Source organism: Rattus rattus, chromosome 5 (assembly GCF_011064425.1).
Source record: "Rattus rattus isolate New Zealand chromosome 5, Rrattus_CSIRO_v1, whole genome shotgun sequence".
Classification (NCBI taxonomy): domain Eukaryota; kingdom Metazoa; phylum Chordata; class Mammalia; order Rodentia; family Muridae; genus Rattus; species Rattus rattus.
This window is the reverse complement of record NC_046158.1, coordinates 83838973-83856109: the sequence shown is the minus strand read 5'-3', so window position 1 is coordinate 83856109 and position 17137 is coordinate 83838973. Positions and strand designations below refer to the sequence as shown.

The window sequence follows — 17137 nt, the reverse complement described above, 5'->3', positions numbered from 1 at the left end:
AAAGCAACCCCAATGAAATTCACTGGATCACCACTACCAACAACAAAATCAAACCAAAACAACAACAACCAAAACCAAACAGGAAAGTAAAAGGGGAACTTGCTGACAAGAAAAGGTAGATTAGCTGGAATGGCAGGAGGAATGGGAGATGAATAACATCAGAGTACTAATGTACTAATATACACATATATTAGTCACAGTGAAACCCACTATAAAATATACAATTAATATGCTAATACAAATATTTCTGAGTTATTAGTTTTAATTATGTGCATATGTATATGTAGGTTTGTCTGTATGCATGTGCATGTGCATGTGAATGTCTGTGCCTAAAGAGTGAAAAGGTTTGAGTCTTCTGGAATTGAAGTTACAGGAGGTTATGTGTCACCTGATTTGGGTGCTGGGGCTCAAACTTAGGTCCTCTGGAAGAAAAGTATGTGTCCTTAACTGCTGAGCCTCCACCTCACTACAAACATTTTGAAAGACCATTTTGTTTTCTAGTGTATTCAGTTAATTTGACTATGATAGGGAAAAAATAACATAATTGGAACATTACTTACATAGTTACGGCTCTTAAAGATGTCAGATGGATTATTGGCAAGGATTTTGTCCCCTTCCAAACCAATTACTCTTTTACAGATACTTGATTTTGGGTCACTTGGACTTTTTGCAATTACAATGTCACCTCTGACGAGAGAGAGAAGGAAAATATCAGTATTATAACCAAGCATAACCACATACAGAGGACTGCTTTAATAATTTGGTAAAATGACCTAAAGAAAGACACACCCTTCATCCTTCCAAATATTGGCCCTCATATATTTATCATGCTTGTAATCTATTATAACTAAATATAGAGTCAGAACACAATCAAGGTCATAAAAACCCATATAAAATTACTGATACTTTTTAATAATCTCATAAGAATTATTTCCACTATGTTATTATTTCTGTATCCAATTCTAGAGCACTAAAAATGAAGAAACATAGTCTACTTCCCAAAAATTCAAAAACTAAAGAATAACAATATATAAGTTATATAATTCATTTAAGTCATAGTTTATAGTTATTTACATTTTAGGGGAAAAATGAGGCACAACCAAATAAAACACTATTAGCTAAGCAAACATGTACTATAAAATAGGCATGATGTCAAGTATATGAATCACTACATATGTATGGGAAAGGTAGCATTCTACAAGGTAAGAGGAAAAAAGAGGTTTTATTCCAGTCGTGATGATGCATGTCTGTAATCCCAAAATCCAAAAGGGGAGAATTATAATCTGGAGGCTAGTGTAAACTATAAATTATAATCTGGAGGATAGTGTAAACTATAAAGCAAATTCCAAGGCAACCAGAGCTACATAGTGAAACTATGTTTCAAAACATCTATACATGCACAAGTGTCACAGCCATGGAAGTAGGGGGAAGAATGATATCCCAACCAAATAGAATGTAATGGTTTTTTTTTCTGCATAAAACAAGGAATATAGAAATTGTGCTAACATTTTTCAATAGCTAACATATTTAGTAACTGTAATTTTAGTAACTGTAATTCCAGATATAATTTTATATACTTTGATGTTATTTATGAAAGATATAACAACATAAAAATCCATACTAATAAAAAGAAGCTTATACTTCAAAAACCTAATCACTGGGCAAGCCAAGGCAAAGCACACCTATTATCCCAGCACTTGGTAGGCCAAGAGAACTTCAAGCCCAACTTGGGCTATGCAGTAAGTTGAAGGCAAATCTGGGCTACAAGAAAAGACTATGTCCTAATAAACCAAAACTGAAAAAGAATAAAGAGGCCTGACTGCTGCCACACTGGAAGTACCAACACCTCCTAAGCATTTTGGAAGCCCCTACCCCAAACTAAGAGGGCTATGAATACTGTTCAATGATAGCGTGGCTTGTCTGGCCTACAGGAAGCTCCAGATTTGGTCCTTAGTAACAGAAAAAGGACAAATGATGAGACTAATTAGTTACCATTAATAAGATTAAGTTTAAGGAAAGTTAATACAAAATTTTCCCCAACAGCCAATCAAGGAGCAATTCATGACACATTTTTATGTAAAAGAATAAAGGACACCATTTTACCAGAATTTTACAGGCAACACAGGAATAGCATTGACAACAACCACATTGTGAAGCTTCTTTTTCTAGAGCTGAATGGTATCAAGCCATCCAATTCTATAACTGAGCCAGAAAAGCATGGGGTTTTTGTTTGTTTGTTTTGTTTTATGGGTTTTTTGGTTTTGTTTTTTGAAATGTCAGTGGAACTGTTTACATGAAAACTATCAAGTGTGTCTTTAAAAGAAGAAATCCTCTTCCTGGCCTGCTTGTGATGCTCATGTCCTTTGACACAACATAACCCTTCAAGTCTGAACCTCACTAGCAACACTGAAGTCATAACTTAGGCTGGTTTTACAGAGATTAACATCAATTGAAACTACTAATATATTTCTACTAGTCTAGCTAGATACATACATAGATAAATCAAAATACATACTCTTGGACTTACACCTTCTTTACAGGGAATTTTAAAAACCCACTTAATAACAGAACCAGTACTTAAAATTTCCTTTCCTATTATACTTACTGTTGTGTGTAGTGCTTTGTGATTCTCAGTTGGGAGGCTGAGGCAGAAGGATCACTATGAGTGTGAAGCCAGCCTACACTAGAGAGTAAGTCATGCTAGCATGGGCTACTCTATCTCAAAATTCTGAAAACAAATTATTAAATTTAGAATGTAGTCACAAACATCCTTTTTTCCTACTAGGTGGTGAACTAGCCGCCGAAGTCAAATGTCAGTGTGTCAGTCACTGCATGGTATATGGCACACCTTATAAAGACGCCTATGAACTATTTGTTGTAAGAAGTAGTAACAGGAGATTGCCTCAAGTACAAAGAACCCCTGAAGCTAATGGACAAGATGTACACCTTTTATTCTTGTACAAAACCAAAGTCTGGCCTCCCCTTATACATAGCAGGAAGCAATAAGAGTCACAAATTCATTCCACTGAAATCTCAATCCTAAGCTGTAGCACACAGAATGAAGGGAGTAATATTTTCAGAACAGCAGTATCAGCTGCCTGCCTTGGTTCTAAAGTTATTTAGTTGTTTCATATGAATGCCAGATTCCAAGGTACTCTACATACTAAAGAGACCCCTGAATGAACAGAGCACGAAATGAAATCTTCAAAGAATCTTAGTTTCCTGAATGTACTTATTTTTCTTATTCATCTGATCACAAAGAGAATAAAACAACACAATTATTTATTCAAAAACTATCAGCTTGTCCAGTGTATAGTTAAGGGCATTTAAGGGTTACAATGTCACTGGCATATAGTAGCAATTTGCCTTCAGGCTACAGTGAGGGTAAGTTACTAGGCTATTTTGTAAGTCAAAAAGCAAATGAAGATAACTAAGCCTGTTGTATAGTTTTCACTTAAAATCACACATCTACAAGTATGTTTCTTGAGGTTATTTCAGGAAAAAGATCTAAACAACTTCCTTGGGACTCTATCAGACCATCCAGCTAGATTAGGAGAATTTTGTCAGGGTCAGTGAGAGTCCAAAGGAAGGAACAGTTTCATACTATTCTCCATTTTTCAATACTGGGAATGGGCTACAACAAAGGAGACAATGAGAGTGCCTAACCCTCCTTTCTACACTAAATACCAGTAGTGGAAATCATTTTTAGGTTATGTAGATAAAGCTAGCTCAGATTTTTTTCTAACTCTATAAAAAATTTGAGAGAAGTACAGTTTAGAAAATATACAAAGTTAGAATTTGACATCCACTCAAAAGGAGCTCAAATTCACATTGAGATAAATAGTAGCACAAGGTTTTGAGCCACTTGGAATAGAGTTTTGGGAAATCTGGTAACAAAGTATTTACCAAGTAGTATTCGACTTAATAATTTATTGATCTGGGAAACTACAGTGGACCAAATTCTTTAGAGCAAATTCCTCATCCTCAGACACATACATAGTCATAATTTACAAACCACTGAAGAGTTGTTATGTCTCTACAGAGAATAAGCAGGACAGGCAGTACTACAACACTGATGTGCGAGCAACGTGCCATGCAGCTCTTGCTTCGGAATTAAAACATTTTAGTGGCCTACAAAGAGAATGAGGCTTTCACGTCCACTTTAATAAGGACTGCTAGCTGTGCTGAGCAGCAAGTGAAAAGGCACAGTGACCACAAGCACTGTACATGGTGACTATTAGAATGTTGTCAAAGAAACAGAAAATATTCAAGATTGTTGTCTACTTAATACTTATAAAAGAATTTTTAACACAAAGTTAGAAATTACAGAAAAATACGGTTTATATACCTTTTACTACAGCTATATCCATGATAGAAATTTACCTTTGGATGCCATAAAAGTGTCGGCTAAGATTTTCTGCAAAGACAATATCTGAATTTTGAATTGTAGGTTCCATCGATGGTCCAGAACACTGAAAAGAAAGGTAGTCTTCTAAGCTCAAATCTCTTTTAAATTTACAGAAATCATTTGGGTAGGCTTAAGAGAAGAAAACTGAATAAATGTTCTTCTCAAGCCAGACCATATTTTAATTGTTTGACATTACTTTATAAACACAAAATAACATTCTCAATGCTTCTAGTTTTTACGACTCTATAGAACTACACTTCACGAGGAGCACGGAGACCGTGTCTTGCTTCGCAGCTATGTAAATCTGTGCTGCCAGAAGAGCACTCAGCATGAGCATGGTGGCAATGCAGCATGGTGGCAATGCCTGACACATATCTCGTGCATGGATGCTGGACTGCCTTGGGTTTCTCAAGCATCCTTAGTGCCCACTGTGGGAACTTTTAAAGCAACATTACGCTGTTCATTCTCTGAGAACTGACATGCTTCTTTCTTTCCCAGGCAAATGCTTACTTAGTAGGATGGGGCTGCATCTTATATTCTCTACTGCAAAACACCAACACACCGAGATGTGCTCTCAGGACACTAGCATCTGCATGTCTGAAAAGAACAATCTTGATATGTGCCCAACACTGGGGTAACAACTGCCACTTAGAAATATAAACAGTCTTTATCTCTTCTATCATTTATCTCTTTTACTCAAAAAAGAAAAATAATAGACATTTAAATAAAATGATAAGTAACATGAAGTTTAGGTTTGCTACTTCTAGAAGTACTAATGTCACTGTCAAGACTTAAGGGGAAGACTATTAGTAAAAACAAGTATATCCTTTACTTGAGCTCAAATAAGGTTCATTATAACTATCCATCTTTTAAGGTAAAGCTAATGTAAAAACAACAACAGCCACAAAAAACTCTTGGCTGTCTGGGCAGCCAACATAACAAATCTTTGAGTACTTTGAGTTGTGAGATCTGTGATGTGATGACTGAAAACAAACACTGGTTGAGGGAAAGCCAGCCAATGTTTACTACTGATCTTACCAGAGCAATCATTTGCTTTAATGACAAACTTGGTAGTTATGAATAGTTTTAAACATCAGACCAATTTGTGTTGGAAATCTATGTCTCATATCTACTAACTATAGGACCTGGAATGAGTTAGCTCTCTGAACCTGGGAGTTTCCTCTTGAGTAGAATGAATTCCTTACACAAAGGCAACAGACAATGTAAGATGAGTTAACTACATTGACTACATTCTAAAAAGCACAACAGCACTCAATGATTAGTATCTATATTCAGGTTATCAAGAAGATTGTGTGTGCCCTGCCAAACACAGAACAAAAAAATGAGCATTCAATGGTTCTTACATTTTATTCTGGTGCAGGTGCAAACATACTCTTTTGCTTGTTTGGTTTTATTATTTATCATTACCTGTGTGTGTGTGTGTGTGTGTGTGTGTGTGTGTGTGTTTGTGTGTGTGTGTGTAGGAGAGACAGACAGAGAGGAGAGAGAGAGAGAGAGAGAGAGAGAGAGAGAGAGAGAGAGAGAGAGTGTACTTGTCACAGACTTCCCACAGCAGTCACAAGACAACCTGTGAGAATCAGTTCTTTTTCCACCATGCAGGTGTTGTCATCACACTGGTGGCAAACACACTGCCAGCTGGGCTCTTACTGGCCCTGTCTGGTTTTGAAACAAGGTTTTGATTTGTGGATGAGGAGGGATGGGTGGGAGACACTTATGACAGAGTTTTATTATGCATCTCAAGGTGGACTTGAACTCAATATGGAGCCTAGCCCTACCTTGAACTCACAATCTACTGCCTCAGTTTCTGAAATACAGATGTGTGTCACCATACCCAGATCCAAACATATCTTAAATCTCAATATTTAGAAAGGTTTTATATTTTAATTTTCATTAAATGACTTCAAGCAATTAAAAAAGGTCTCTGTCCATTGAAAAGGTTTTATTTGAAAATGAAATTCTTAAATATAGAAACTTACCATTACAACACCACCAACGTATTCAAAAGCACAGTGAGCTATACAGCCATACTGAATGGTATAGCCAGCAAGTCGGAAGGCCTTTCCCAGAACACCACGAAGCATACTTTGATGTTGACTCTGCCACCGCCAGCCTGATGGTGAATTTCATAATGGTTTTGATTAGCATTTCTTAAAACAATTCAAAAAGAGATCTATAAAATGTCTCATTAGACATAGAATAAACTAACTGTAATCAGTATAGTTGACACAAATCAGTGTATTTCATCTGTTAATGATCATGTCAGTGACTGAGTTCATGACTTAAGATAACCAGCATCTCATAAAACCACCCAATAAACGGAAAAAGTCCTAATAAGGATGACCACACCAAAACATTTCACTCAATCCTTGAAATCTTTAAACAGCATAACCTCCAAATCTCAGAACCTCCAAAATCATACAAAGAGCCATTACTAAACTTGAATGAATCTGCCCTCTCCCACCCTCTCTGACACACACACACACACACACACACACACACACACACACACACAGAGAGAGAGAGAGAGAGAGAGACAGAGACAGAGACAGAGACAGAGACAGAGAAAGAGTGAGAAAAGGGACAGTACCATTATATTATATGTTTCTCTTCTCATTTACTGACTGAGCTTAAGTCTATGTTTAAAAATCTTTTTAAAAAAGCCAGGCAGTCATGGTGCACACCTTTAGAGTCAGAAGACAGATCTCTATGAGTTCGAGGCCAGCCTGGTCTATAAAATGAATTCTAGAACAGCCAGGGCAACACAGAACAAGCCTGTCTCAGAATTAAAAAAAAAAAAATTAATAAAATCTAACTTTGCTTCATATCCATATATCCTGAATTCTTTTCTGTAGCACAGAAATCACAGCTTTGCCTGAGGGGAGGCTTCAGAATTCCAGCTGAAACACAACACCACAGTGCAGGGCCACCTGCGGTCGCTGGCTACTGCCTACTAATTTAATGAACCCACAAGTAGTATGAAAAGGCACATTACTAAATGTCTATTTTTTTTAGTGTGTGTATATGTATGTGTGTGTAGACATACATGCATGCGCGTATGCGCGTGTGCGCGCGCGCGCGCGCGCACACACACACACACACACACACACACACTCTTGCTTGTCACTGTGGGCAGATACATGCTGTGATAGACACATGGAAGTCAAGAGAGCAATTTTCAGGAGTCAGTTCTCTCCTTCCATCTTGGGTTCAGGGTATCAAACTCATGTCATCTGGCTTATGTGGATAGACCAGTCCTTTTACCTGCTAAGTCATAAATACTATGGATTTTTAAAGCTATTCGAATTTTAATATAATTAAACTAAACCATTTCCCAGTATCTATTCCTTTCTTTTGAATAACTCCTTATAACTGTTTCAAACACATTTTCTTCCCAGAACTCAAGCCTTGACCAGCATATTCCCTTCCTGCCCCCATGGGGATCCTGATGGTCAGCTACGTCTGAATGCCTTCCTAAGTCCAGACTCAGAAAAGCAGGCAACTTGTTCTTTTTTCGTGACTTTTTCTTTTTGATGCTGACAAGAGCCTAAGTGTGCCGTTTCTGATACTTTAGACCTCCTTTCTCCAAACCTCCTCTCCTTGCCATGTAGTTACCCGTCCACCTTGTGGCTGACCTCTATGCAAGCTTAACTGAAATGGTTTGGCTTTTCCCATGCCTCCATTCTCATCCTAAAGCAGCTGCTGAGATTACAGGTCACCTTTGGGTTTTTTCTTTCAAATTATAATAAAACTGTCCTCTTTGAATAAACTGGCTTTGCTTTACTTTCAAACATATCCTGACTTTGTTTTTTTCTTTAATGGGTGGGAAAAAAAATGAACCATCACTGCTGATCTCCTAGATGATATCACAGCTTCATAAGAGAGTCTTACACTCAAGACCCTGTGCTATGTACTGTTCATTTGACAGTTCATATCTATTCTTCATAATAGTCCAGAAGATAAACAGGGCATGTCTGTCAAACGTTTCCTTGAGATGATCAAAGCTGAGGACAAAGTTGAGGGAACCTGAGTTATATACAGTAAGTCAGAAGTAAGGAGGCCTTGTGAGGAACTGGCATTTGAAATGGCAGAGGCATAGAGGACTAGGTCTCTGACCTGTGGAGTGGAAGCTACTAGCTCCAGGTAGTATCAACATTGAGAGGAAATTAAAGGATAAGTAGGTAATATCATGTATCTAAGAACAGAAGCACTGTGTAAGGAGGGAAAGTATATTTTCCTCAGAGTAGCCACGATCTACTGAGGACCCAGTCTCCATTTTGAAGGTAGGAGCCATTGTGCTGTATTGTTAAAAATAAATTTCCATTTACTCTAAGGGCCGAGTAGCTGTTTTTAAGTCTGTTTCATGGTACTTGACCTGCCCCAACCCATGACCTTGACTTGGTTTTGAGAATACCCTACCCTTTCTGCCCAATCACATGGCCACCATATGGTGTTTTTTGGAGATTTTTCTGTACTTCCTTATTGCTCCACTGTCCCCTGTGAACCGGCTTTGATTTTACTCCCTTAGGGATGTTTTCTTTAACCCCACTTAAGAGGCAGTCGCTGGCTATATCTTGGGTACACCCCAATAAAAACCAAGCTTTCTTCAAATTTGTTCAACAATCATGAGTTAAACAAAGGCAACAACAATGAACAACACACATGCCAAAGTTGGGGTAGGGGGAACACAAGGTCTCAACCCTATACAAAAGAATTACAGCCAACTAAGGAATTCTGACAGTGAGAGAAATATTCTTCCCCAGGGAAGAGCATACCAAGCAGTTATCCAATACCAAATGGTCAGCTCTGAAAACATATATGCAATTTTATACATTTTACAGACCGAGCAGATTATATTAATATATATATATATATATATGTATATATGTATATATGCATGTAACTACAATTAATGAAAGCAGGGGCCATGAATTTGAAAGGGAACAAGGAGAGATGGATGACAGAGTTTGGAGGAAGGAAAGGGAGAGAGAAATGATACTATAATCCCCAAAAAGAAAAAATAGAAATTACCCCCCCCACAGTTCCTCTAATTGTTTGCAAACAGGAACATGCGCTTTGAGGCGACCTTTTCTGAGCTCCGTCCATCCACATTTGCTACAGAATAACCCAAACTGTAGTCCATTCCAGGACCTATGGATGATCCACTCATGTCAGTGGAGGCTCTCACCTTGGTGTAGGGTGGCTGCTGCTGCTGCTGTCTGTTACGTCTCTAACACTGGGACAAACTGCAGAGGTGCCCTATCTAACATATCAAAGTGGCCCTGAGTGACAGGTTCTCCAAACCTCCCTCTACCCACATGTGACAGCGTATGACTGATATACCCCACCCTCTATCTCACACTCTCCAGCCCAAGGTGGCTGCCCTTCCTGTAGAGGCTCTTCTCCATCCACTCCAGCCATTTTGGTAAATGGTTACCTAACCTGCTCCCTGCCCCACTTTTTAAACCTTTGTCCTCTTTCCTACTGCACCCAGTTCCTTTCTCTCCCATCTCTCTTGCCCTCCCCTCTCTCCTCACACAGCTCAGTGTCATGACCACTCTGGACTCTCACAAATGTTTCTGCCTCTGGCTATGCTGTCCCTTTTACCCACAATGAACTTTCTCCTTCACCATCCCTGAGCAGCCATGGCCTTCCTTTTGATTTGTTTTATTCTACTGCTGCTGGCCAAGGGTATAGCTCTATTCAAGGATAAATGCTTTCCTTCAAAGGAAGGCCTATAGCGAGAGACCTTGCTGGACCCTGCTATTGCTTGACTGTAAGGCAAGTGCAGGTTTAAAAAAAATGACTCATCTCTGCTTTTAGCTTTTAGGGGGCAAATTATATAATAATAAGTACTTATGGAGTATTTAATATACTTAAATGTACCAAATGAAAAGGATCAGTGAGAAGTCAATGCTTTTTGGAAAGAGCAATTTCTGAGTGCCTGTGATAATATGACATCATTAAAAAATAGACCAGAGCCAGGCATGGCATTGTATTCTTTTAATCCTAGCACTTGAAAAGCAGAGGCAGGAGGATCTCTGTGAGTTGAGCCAATCTGATCTACATAGTGAGTTGTGAGTTCTAGTTGTGAGCCAGGACTGTATAGAGATACTATCTCAAAAAGAAAGACATGGGGGTGGGGGACAAAGAGAGAAGAAAAACATTTAGTAAGGCAAGGTAGCACACACTCAGGAAGCAAAACAGAGACCCCTGAGAGTTCAGGGCCAGTCTGACCTACACAGTGCTTCCGGGCCGGCTAGTCAGTGGCAGGTACATACGGAAGGAAGGAAGGAAGGAAGGAAGGAAGGAAGGAAGGAAGGAAGGAAGGAAGGACGGAAGGACGGACGGACGGAGATAGAGGGGGAGGGAGGGAGGGAAGAAGAAAGAGACCGAGCAAACACTATCCTGAACAAAAGGTCAAACGGAACACTATAAACAGGAAGAATCGATACTACTAAACAGTCTGCATCATGAGGGATGATGCTGTCATCTAAATGATACTTCTTCCAAACAATATCTAGTTTAGATTCGAGATATTAGACATAGCTAGTCTACATATCCAAGACAACCAGCTTGAAGACTTAAAAAAAAAAATCATACATTTAATGAAAAGGGGGCAAAGAAGCAAACAGTTCCTCGGTGTGGCCTATCAGCAGCATTCCTGAAATCACAGTCCTTGGAAAACTGAGGGAGGAGAACTGCACTGAGTTTGAAGCCAAACTGGATACATACAAAGGACCAAGACAGTGTGGGCTACATAGCAAGATGCTTTGTTGAAAGAAAAAAATGAATAAAAGAAAATCAAAACAGAAAATAGGTAGAGTACTGTTGTAAAGTATACAGCACTCAAGTACAATGGAAAAGCCTTAGTTTTAGCCCAGAAAGGAAAGCTCGGTCTATAAAGAACATTATCAGAACACTGGGGAAGTGATACTGTGCACAAAAGTATGATCTTGTGTGGTCCAGGCTGGCTTCAAACTCACTAAGCAGTCAGGACTGACCTTGAAACTCTAATCCTCCCTCCTCCCAAGACATGGGATGTGCTACCAAGTCTGTATAATATTGCTTTTTTCTCTTTTTTCTTTTTGTTGGGGAGGAATGCTGAAATAAGAGTCTTAATCTACAGTCCAGGATTATCTTTAACTAATGATGATCCTCCTGCCTCAGCCCTCCAAGTGCTGAAATTACTGCTATGTATCACCAAACTCAGCCAAACATCAAATTCCTTAACATTATGCTAGACAGAAGGCTGTTTATACTCGGTTAACACTGATTATTTACGATGACTCAGATTTGCCATATCTTTTCATACAGTTCACTTCTATTATTGATCAAACAGATAAAAACTAATTCCTATAAACATGTGTGTGTGCACGCGTGTGCATGTGTATACTGTCTAGTTTGATGTTAACTGGACAGAAGACAGTCATCCGAAGAGGAAACCATAACTGAAAAAAAGCCTCAGGCTGTAGGCAAACCTGTAGGGCATTTTCTTAACTAGTGACTGATGGGGGAGGGCCCAGCCCACTATGTGTGGTGCCTTCCCTGGGCTGTTGGTCCTGGGTGCTATAAAAAAAAAAAAAAAAAAAAAAAAGGCAAAGCAAGCCCCAAGGAGAAAACAAGCCAGTAAGCAACACTACTCCATGGCCCCTGCATTAGTCCCTTCCTCCAATTTCTTGCCCTGCTTGAGTTTCTATTCTCACTTTTTTGAGATGAACTGTGATGTGGAAGTGCAAACCTAATAAACCCTTTCTTCACTAATTTGCTTTTTGGTCATGGCATTTTATCACATGAATAATGACCTTAACTAAGATAGTATGCATATACAGGGAAGAAGAAAAAGTTACTATGGAAAATGTTAATTTTAAATTTGGGCTACATGCATATGAAGGTATACTATAATGTCTTTTTAACTTTCTTTGTAAAATACAACACTATGGGTCAGGTTCTCATTATACCCTAGGTTAGCCTCGAACTTCACAGGCCTCAGCCTCCTAATTGTTGAGATTATGTATGGGCTACCAAATATAGCTTGAATAAACCTTTCTAGAACAAACCCTTTGTTTGAAGACGGTGTGTCTTCAAGTTAATTCATTTAACAAACTGTAGTCACACTATTCTATGCTCCAAGCATAGCAGAGGAAGTTCATTCAGCAGTGTACAGTGGTGAACACAGTGCCTATCTTCATGAAGCTTATGATTTACTGAGGCAGATATCACACACACAAAGAAAATGAAAGCATAAATATATTAAATAATTTCTTTAATGAAAAACTATGATAAAGTAATTAAAAACAATGAGTCATCTGTTTATGATGTATGAGGAATGAGCTCTCTAAGACAAATGCCATTGATGTTAGGTTCTAAAAGAAAACATAAGAAAATTAAAAGACGAGACATGCCTGGGAAGCCAGAGGAGACTACTCTATGCCCACATTTTTGACTCTAGAGGAAAACGCCTTGCACTATCTGGGATCCCTGTGCACAGAAACCAAGACTACATGGTATCATCGGAGCCCAATTCTCCCACCAAAGCAAACACTGAATATCCAAACACACAAGAAAAGCAAGATCTAGATTTTAAATCACATTTGATCATGATGATGGAGGACTTCAAGAAAGACATAAAGAACTCCCTTAGAGAAACGCAGGAAAACATAAATAAAGAAGTAGAAGGCTATAGAGAGGAATCAAAAAAATCCCTGAAAGAATTACAGGAAAATGCAATCAAATAGGTGAAGGAATTAAAAATGGAAATAGAAGCAATAAAGAAAGCACAAAGGGAGACAACCCTGGATATAGAAAACCAAAGGAAGAGACAAGGAGCCATAGATACAAGCATCACCAACAGAATGCAAGAGATAGAAGAGAGAAACTCAGGAGCAGAAGACTCCATAGAAATTATCGACACAACTGTCAAGGATAATGTAAAACGGAAAAAAGCTACTGGCCCAAAACATACAGGAAATTCAGGACACAATGAGAAGATCAAACCCAAGGATAATAGGTATAGAAGAGAGTGAAGACTCCCAGCTCAAAAGACAAGTAAATATCTTCAACAAAATCATAGAAGAAAACTTCCCTAACCTAAAGAAAAAGATGCCCATAAATATACAAGAAGCCTACAGAACTCCAAATACGTTGGACCAGAAAAGAAACTCTTCCCGTCACATAATAGTCAAACACCTAATGCACAAAACAAAGAAAAACTATTAAAAGCGGTAAGGGAAAAAGGTCAAGTAACATATAAAGGCAGACCTATCAGAATTACACCAGACTTCTCTCCAGAGACTATGAAAGACAGAAGATCTTGGACAGATGTCATACAAACCACAAGAGAACACAAATGCCAGCCCAGGTTACTGTATTCAACAAAACTCTCAATTAACATAGATGGACAAACCAAGATATTCCATGACAAAACAAATTTACACAATATCTTTCCACAAATCTAGCCCTACAAAGGATAATAAATGGTAAAGCCCAACACAAGGAGGCAAGCTACACCCTAGAAAAAGCAAGAAACTAATCATTTTGCAACAAAACAAAGAGAAGACAAGCACAAACATACTCTCACATCCAAACACGAATATAACAGGAAGCAACAATCACTATTCCTTAATATCTCTCAAAATCAATGGACACAATTCCCCAATAAAAAGACAATGATTAACAAACTGGATATGCAATGAGGACCCAACATTTTGCTGCCTACAGGAAACACACCTCAGAGACAAAGACAGACACTACCTCAGAGCAAAAGGCTGGAAAACAACTTTCCAAGCAAATGGTCTGAAGAAGCAAGCTGGAGTAGCCATTCTGATATCGAATAAAATCAATTTCCAACCAAAAGTCATCAAAAAAGATAAGGAAGGACACTTCATATTCATCAAAGGAAAAATCCACCAACATGAACTCTCAATCCTAAATATTTATGCTCCAAATACAAGGGCAACTACATACATAAAAGAAGCCTTACTAAAGCTTAAAGCATACATTGCACCTCACACAATAATAGTAGGAGATTTCAACACTCCACTCTCATAAATGGACAGGTCATGGAAACAGAAATTAAACAGAGACATGAACAGACTAAGAGAAGTCACAAACCAAATGGATTTAACAGATATTTATAGAACATTCTATCCCAAAACAAAAGGATATACCTTCTTCTCACCAACTCATGGTACTTTCACCAAAACTAACCATATAATCAGTCATAAAACAGGCCTCAACAGATACAGAAAGATAGAAATAATCCCATGCATCCTATCAGAACACCATGGGCTAAAGATGGTCTGCAATAACAGTAAGGAAAGAATGCCCACATATACATGGAAGTTGAATAATGCTCTACTCAATGATAACCTGGTCAAGGAATAAATAAAGAAAGAAATTAAAGACTTCTTAGAATTAAATGAAAATGAAGGTACAACATACCCAAACTAATGGGACACAATGAAAGTTGAGCTAAGAGGAAAACTCAGAGCTCTGAGCGCCTGCAGAAAGAAACAGGAGAGAGAATAGCAGCTTGACAGCATGCCTAAAAGCTCTAAAACAAAAAGAAGCAAACACAACCAGGAGGAGTAGAAGACAGGAAATAATCAAATTCAGAGCTGAATCAACAAAGTAGAAACAAAAAGGACCATACAAAGAATCAACAGAACCAAAAGCTGGTTCTTTGAGAAAATGAACAAGATAAGATAAACAATTAGCCATATTAACCAGAGGACACAAAGAGTGTGTCCAAATTAACAAAATCAGAAATGAAAAGGGAGATATAACAACAGAGCCAGAGGAAATTCAAAAAAATCATCAGATCCTACTATAAAAGCCTATATTCAACATAACTTGAAAATCTGGAGGAAATGGACAATTTCCTAGACAGATACCAGGTACCAAAGTTAAACAGGAACAAATAAACCATTTAAACAACCCCATAACTCCTAAAGAAGTAGAAGCAGTCATTAAAAGTCTCCCAACCAAAAAGAGCCCAGGTCCAGATGGGTTCAGTGCAGAATTCTATCAGACCTTCATAGAAGACCTCATACCAATACTAACCAAACTATTCCATGAAATTGAAACAGATGGAACACTACCGAATTCCTTCTATGAAGCCACAATTACTCTTATACCTAAACTACACAAAGACAAAAAAGAGAACTTCAGACCAATTTCTTTTATGAATATCGACGCAAAGATACTCAATAAAATTCTTGCAAACGGAATCCAAGAGCATATCAAAACAATCATCCATCATGATCAAGTTGGCTTCATCCCAGGCATGCAGGGATGGTTTAATATACAGAAAACCATCAACGTAATCCACTATATAAACACACTGAAAAATGAAAACCACATGATCATTTCATTAGATGCTGAGAAAGCATTTGACAAAATTCAACACCCCTTCATGATAAAAGTCCTGGAAAGAACAGGAATTCAAGGCCCATACTTAAACATAGTAAAAGCCATATACAGCAACCCAGTAGCTAATATTAAACTAAATGGAGAGAAACTTGAAGCAATCCCACTAAAATCAGGGACTAGACAAGACTGCCCACTCTCTCCCTACTTATTCAATAGAGTTCTCAAAGTCCTAGCCAGATCAATCAGACAACAAAAGGAGACCAAGGGGATACAGATTGGAAAGGAAGAAGTCAAAATATTACTTTTTGTAGATGATATGTTTGTAGATGATATGATTGTATACTTAAGTGATCCCAAAGGTTGAACCAGAGAACTACTAAACCTGATAAACACCTTCACCAAAGTGGCTGGGTATAAAATTAACTCAAATAAATCAGTAGCTGTCCTCTACACAAAAGAGAAACAAGACTAGAAAGAAATTAGGGAAATGATGCCCTTTTTAGTAGTCGCAAATAATATAAAATACCTCGGTGTGAGGTAAACGAAGCAAGTGAAAGATCTCTACGATAAGAACTTCAAACCTCTGACGAAAGAAATTGAAGAAGACCTCAGAAGATGGAAAGATTTCCGATGCTCATGGATTGGCAGGATTAATATACTAAAAATGGCCATTTTACCAAAAGCAATCTATAGATTGAAGGCAATCCCCATCAAACTTTCAACCCAATTCTTCATAAAGTTAGACAGAACAATTTGCAAATTCATCTGGAATAACAAAAAACCCAGGAGAGCTAAAACTATCCTCAACAATAAAAGGACTTCTGGGGGAATCACTATCCCTGAACTCAAGCAGTATTACACAGCAATAGTGATAAAAGACTCTATGGTATTGGTATGGCAGATAGACCAGTGGAAAAGAATTGAAGACCCAGAAATGAACCCACACACATATGGGCACTTGATTTTTTTTGACAAAGGAGCCAAAACCATCCAATGGAAAAAAAGATAGCATTTTCAGCAAATGGTGCTGGTTCAACTGGAGGTCAGCATGTAGAAGAATGCAGATCGATCCATGCTTATCACCCTGTACAAAGCTTAAGTCCAAGTGGATCAAGGACCTCCACATCAAACCAGACACTCTCAAACTAATAGAAGAAAAAGTGGGGAAGCATCTCAAACACATGGGCACTGGAGAAAATTTCCTGAACAAAACACCAATGGCTTATGCTCTAAGATCAAGAATTGACAAATGGAATCTCATAAAACTGCAAAGCTTCTGTAAGGCAAAGGACAGTTGTTAGGACAAAACGGCAACCAACAGATTGAGAAAAGATCTTT

General features: G+C 38.2%; 1 protein-coding gene across 1 annotated transcript in view; it reads right to left on the bottom strand.

The window, feature by feature from the left end:
* Positions 1–6565, bottom strand: part of Immp1l (inner mitochondrial membrane peptidase subunit 1) — a 28550-nt gene extending 21985 nt beyond the window's left edge. The window contains exons 1-3 of the mRNA XM_032903848.1: positions 6406–6565; positions 4384–4472; positions 561–687 (exon numbers count right to left, since the gene is read on the bottom strand). Of these exons, the coding sequence (XP_032759739.1) occupies positions 561–687; positions 4384–4472; positions 6406–6510 (321 nt within the window). The 5' untranslated portion in view covers positions 6511–6565. The remainder of the gene's footprint in view (positions 1–560; positions 688–4383; positions 4473–6405) is intronic.
* Positions 6566–17137: the final 10572 nt, after the last annotated feature.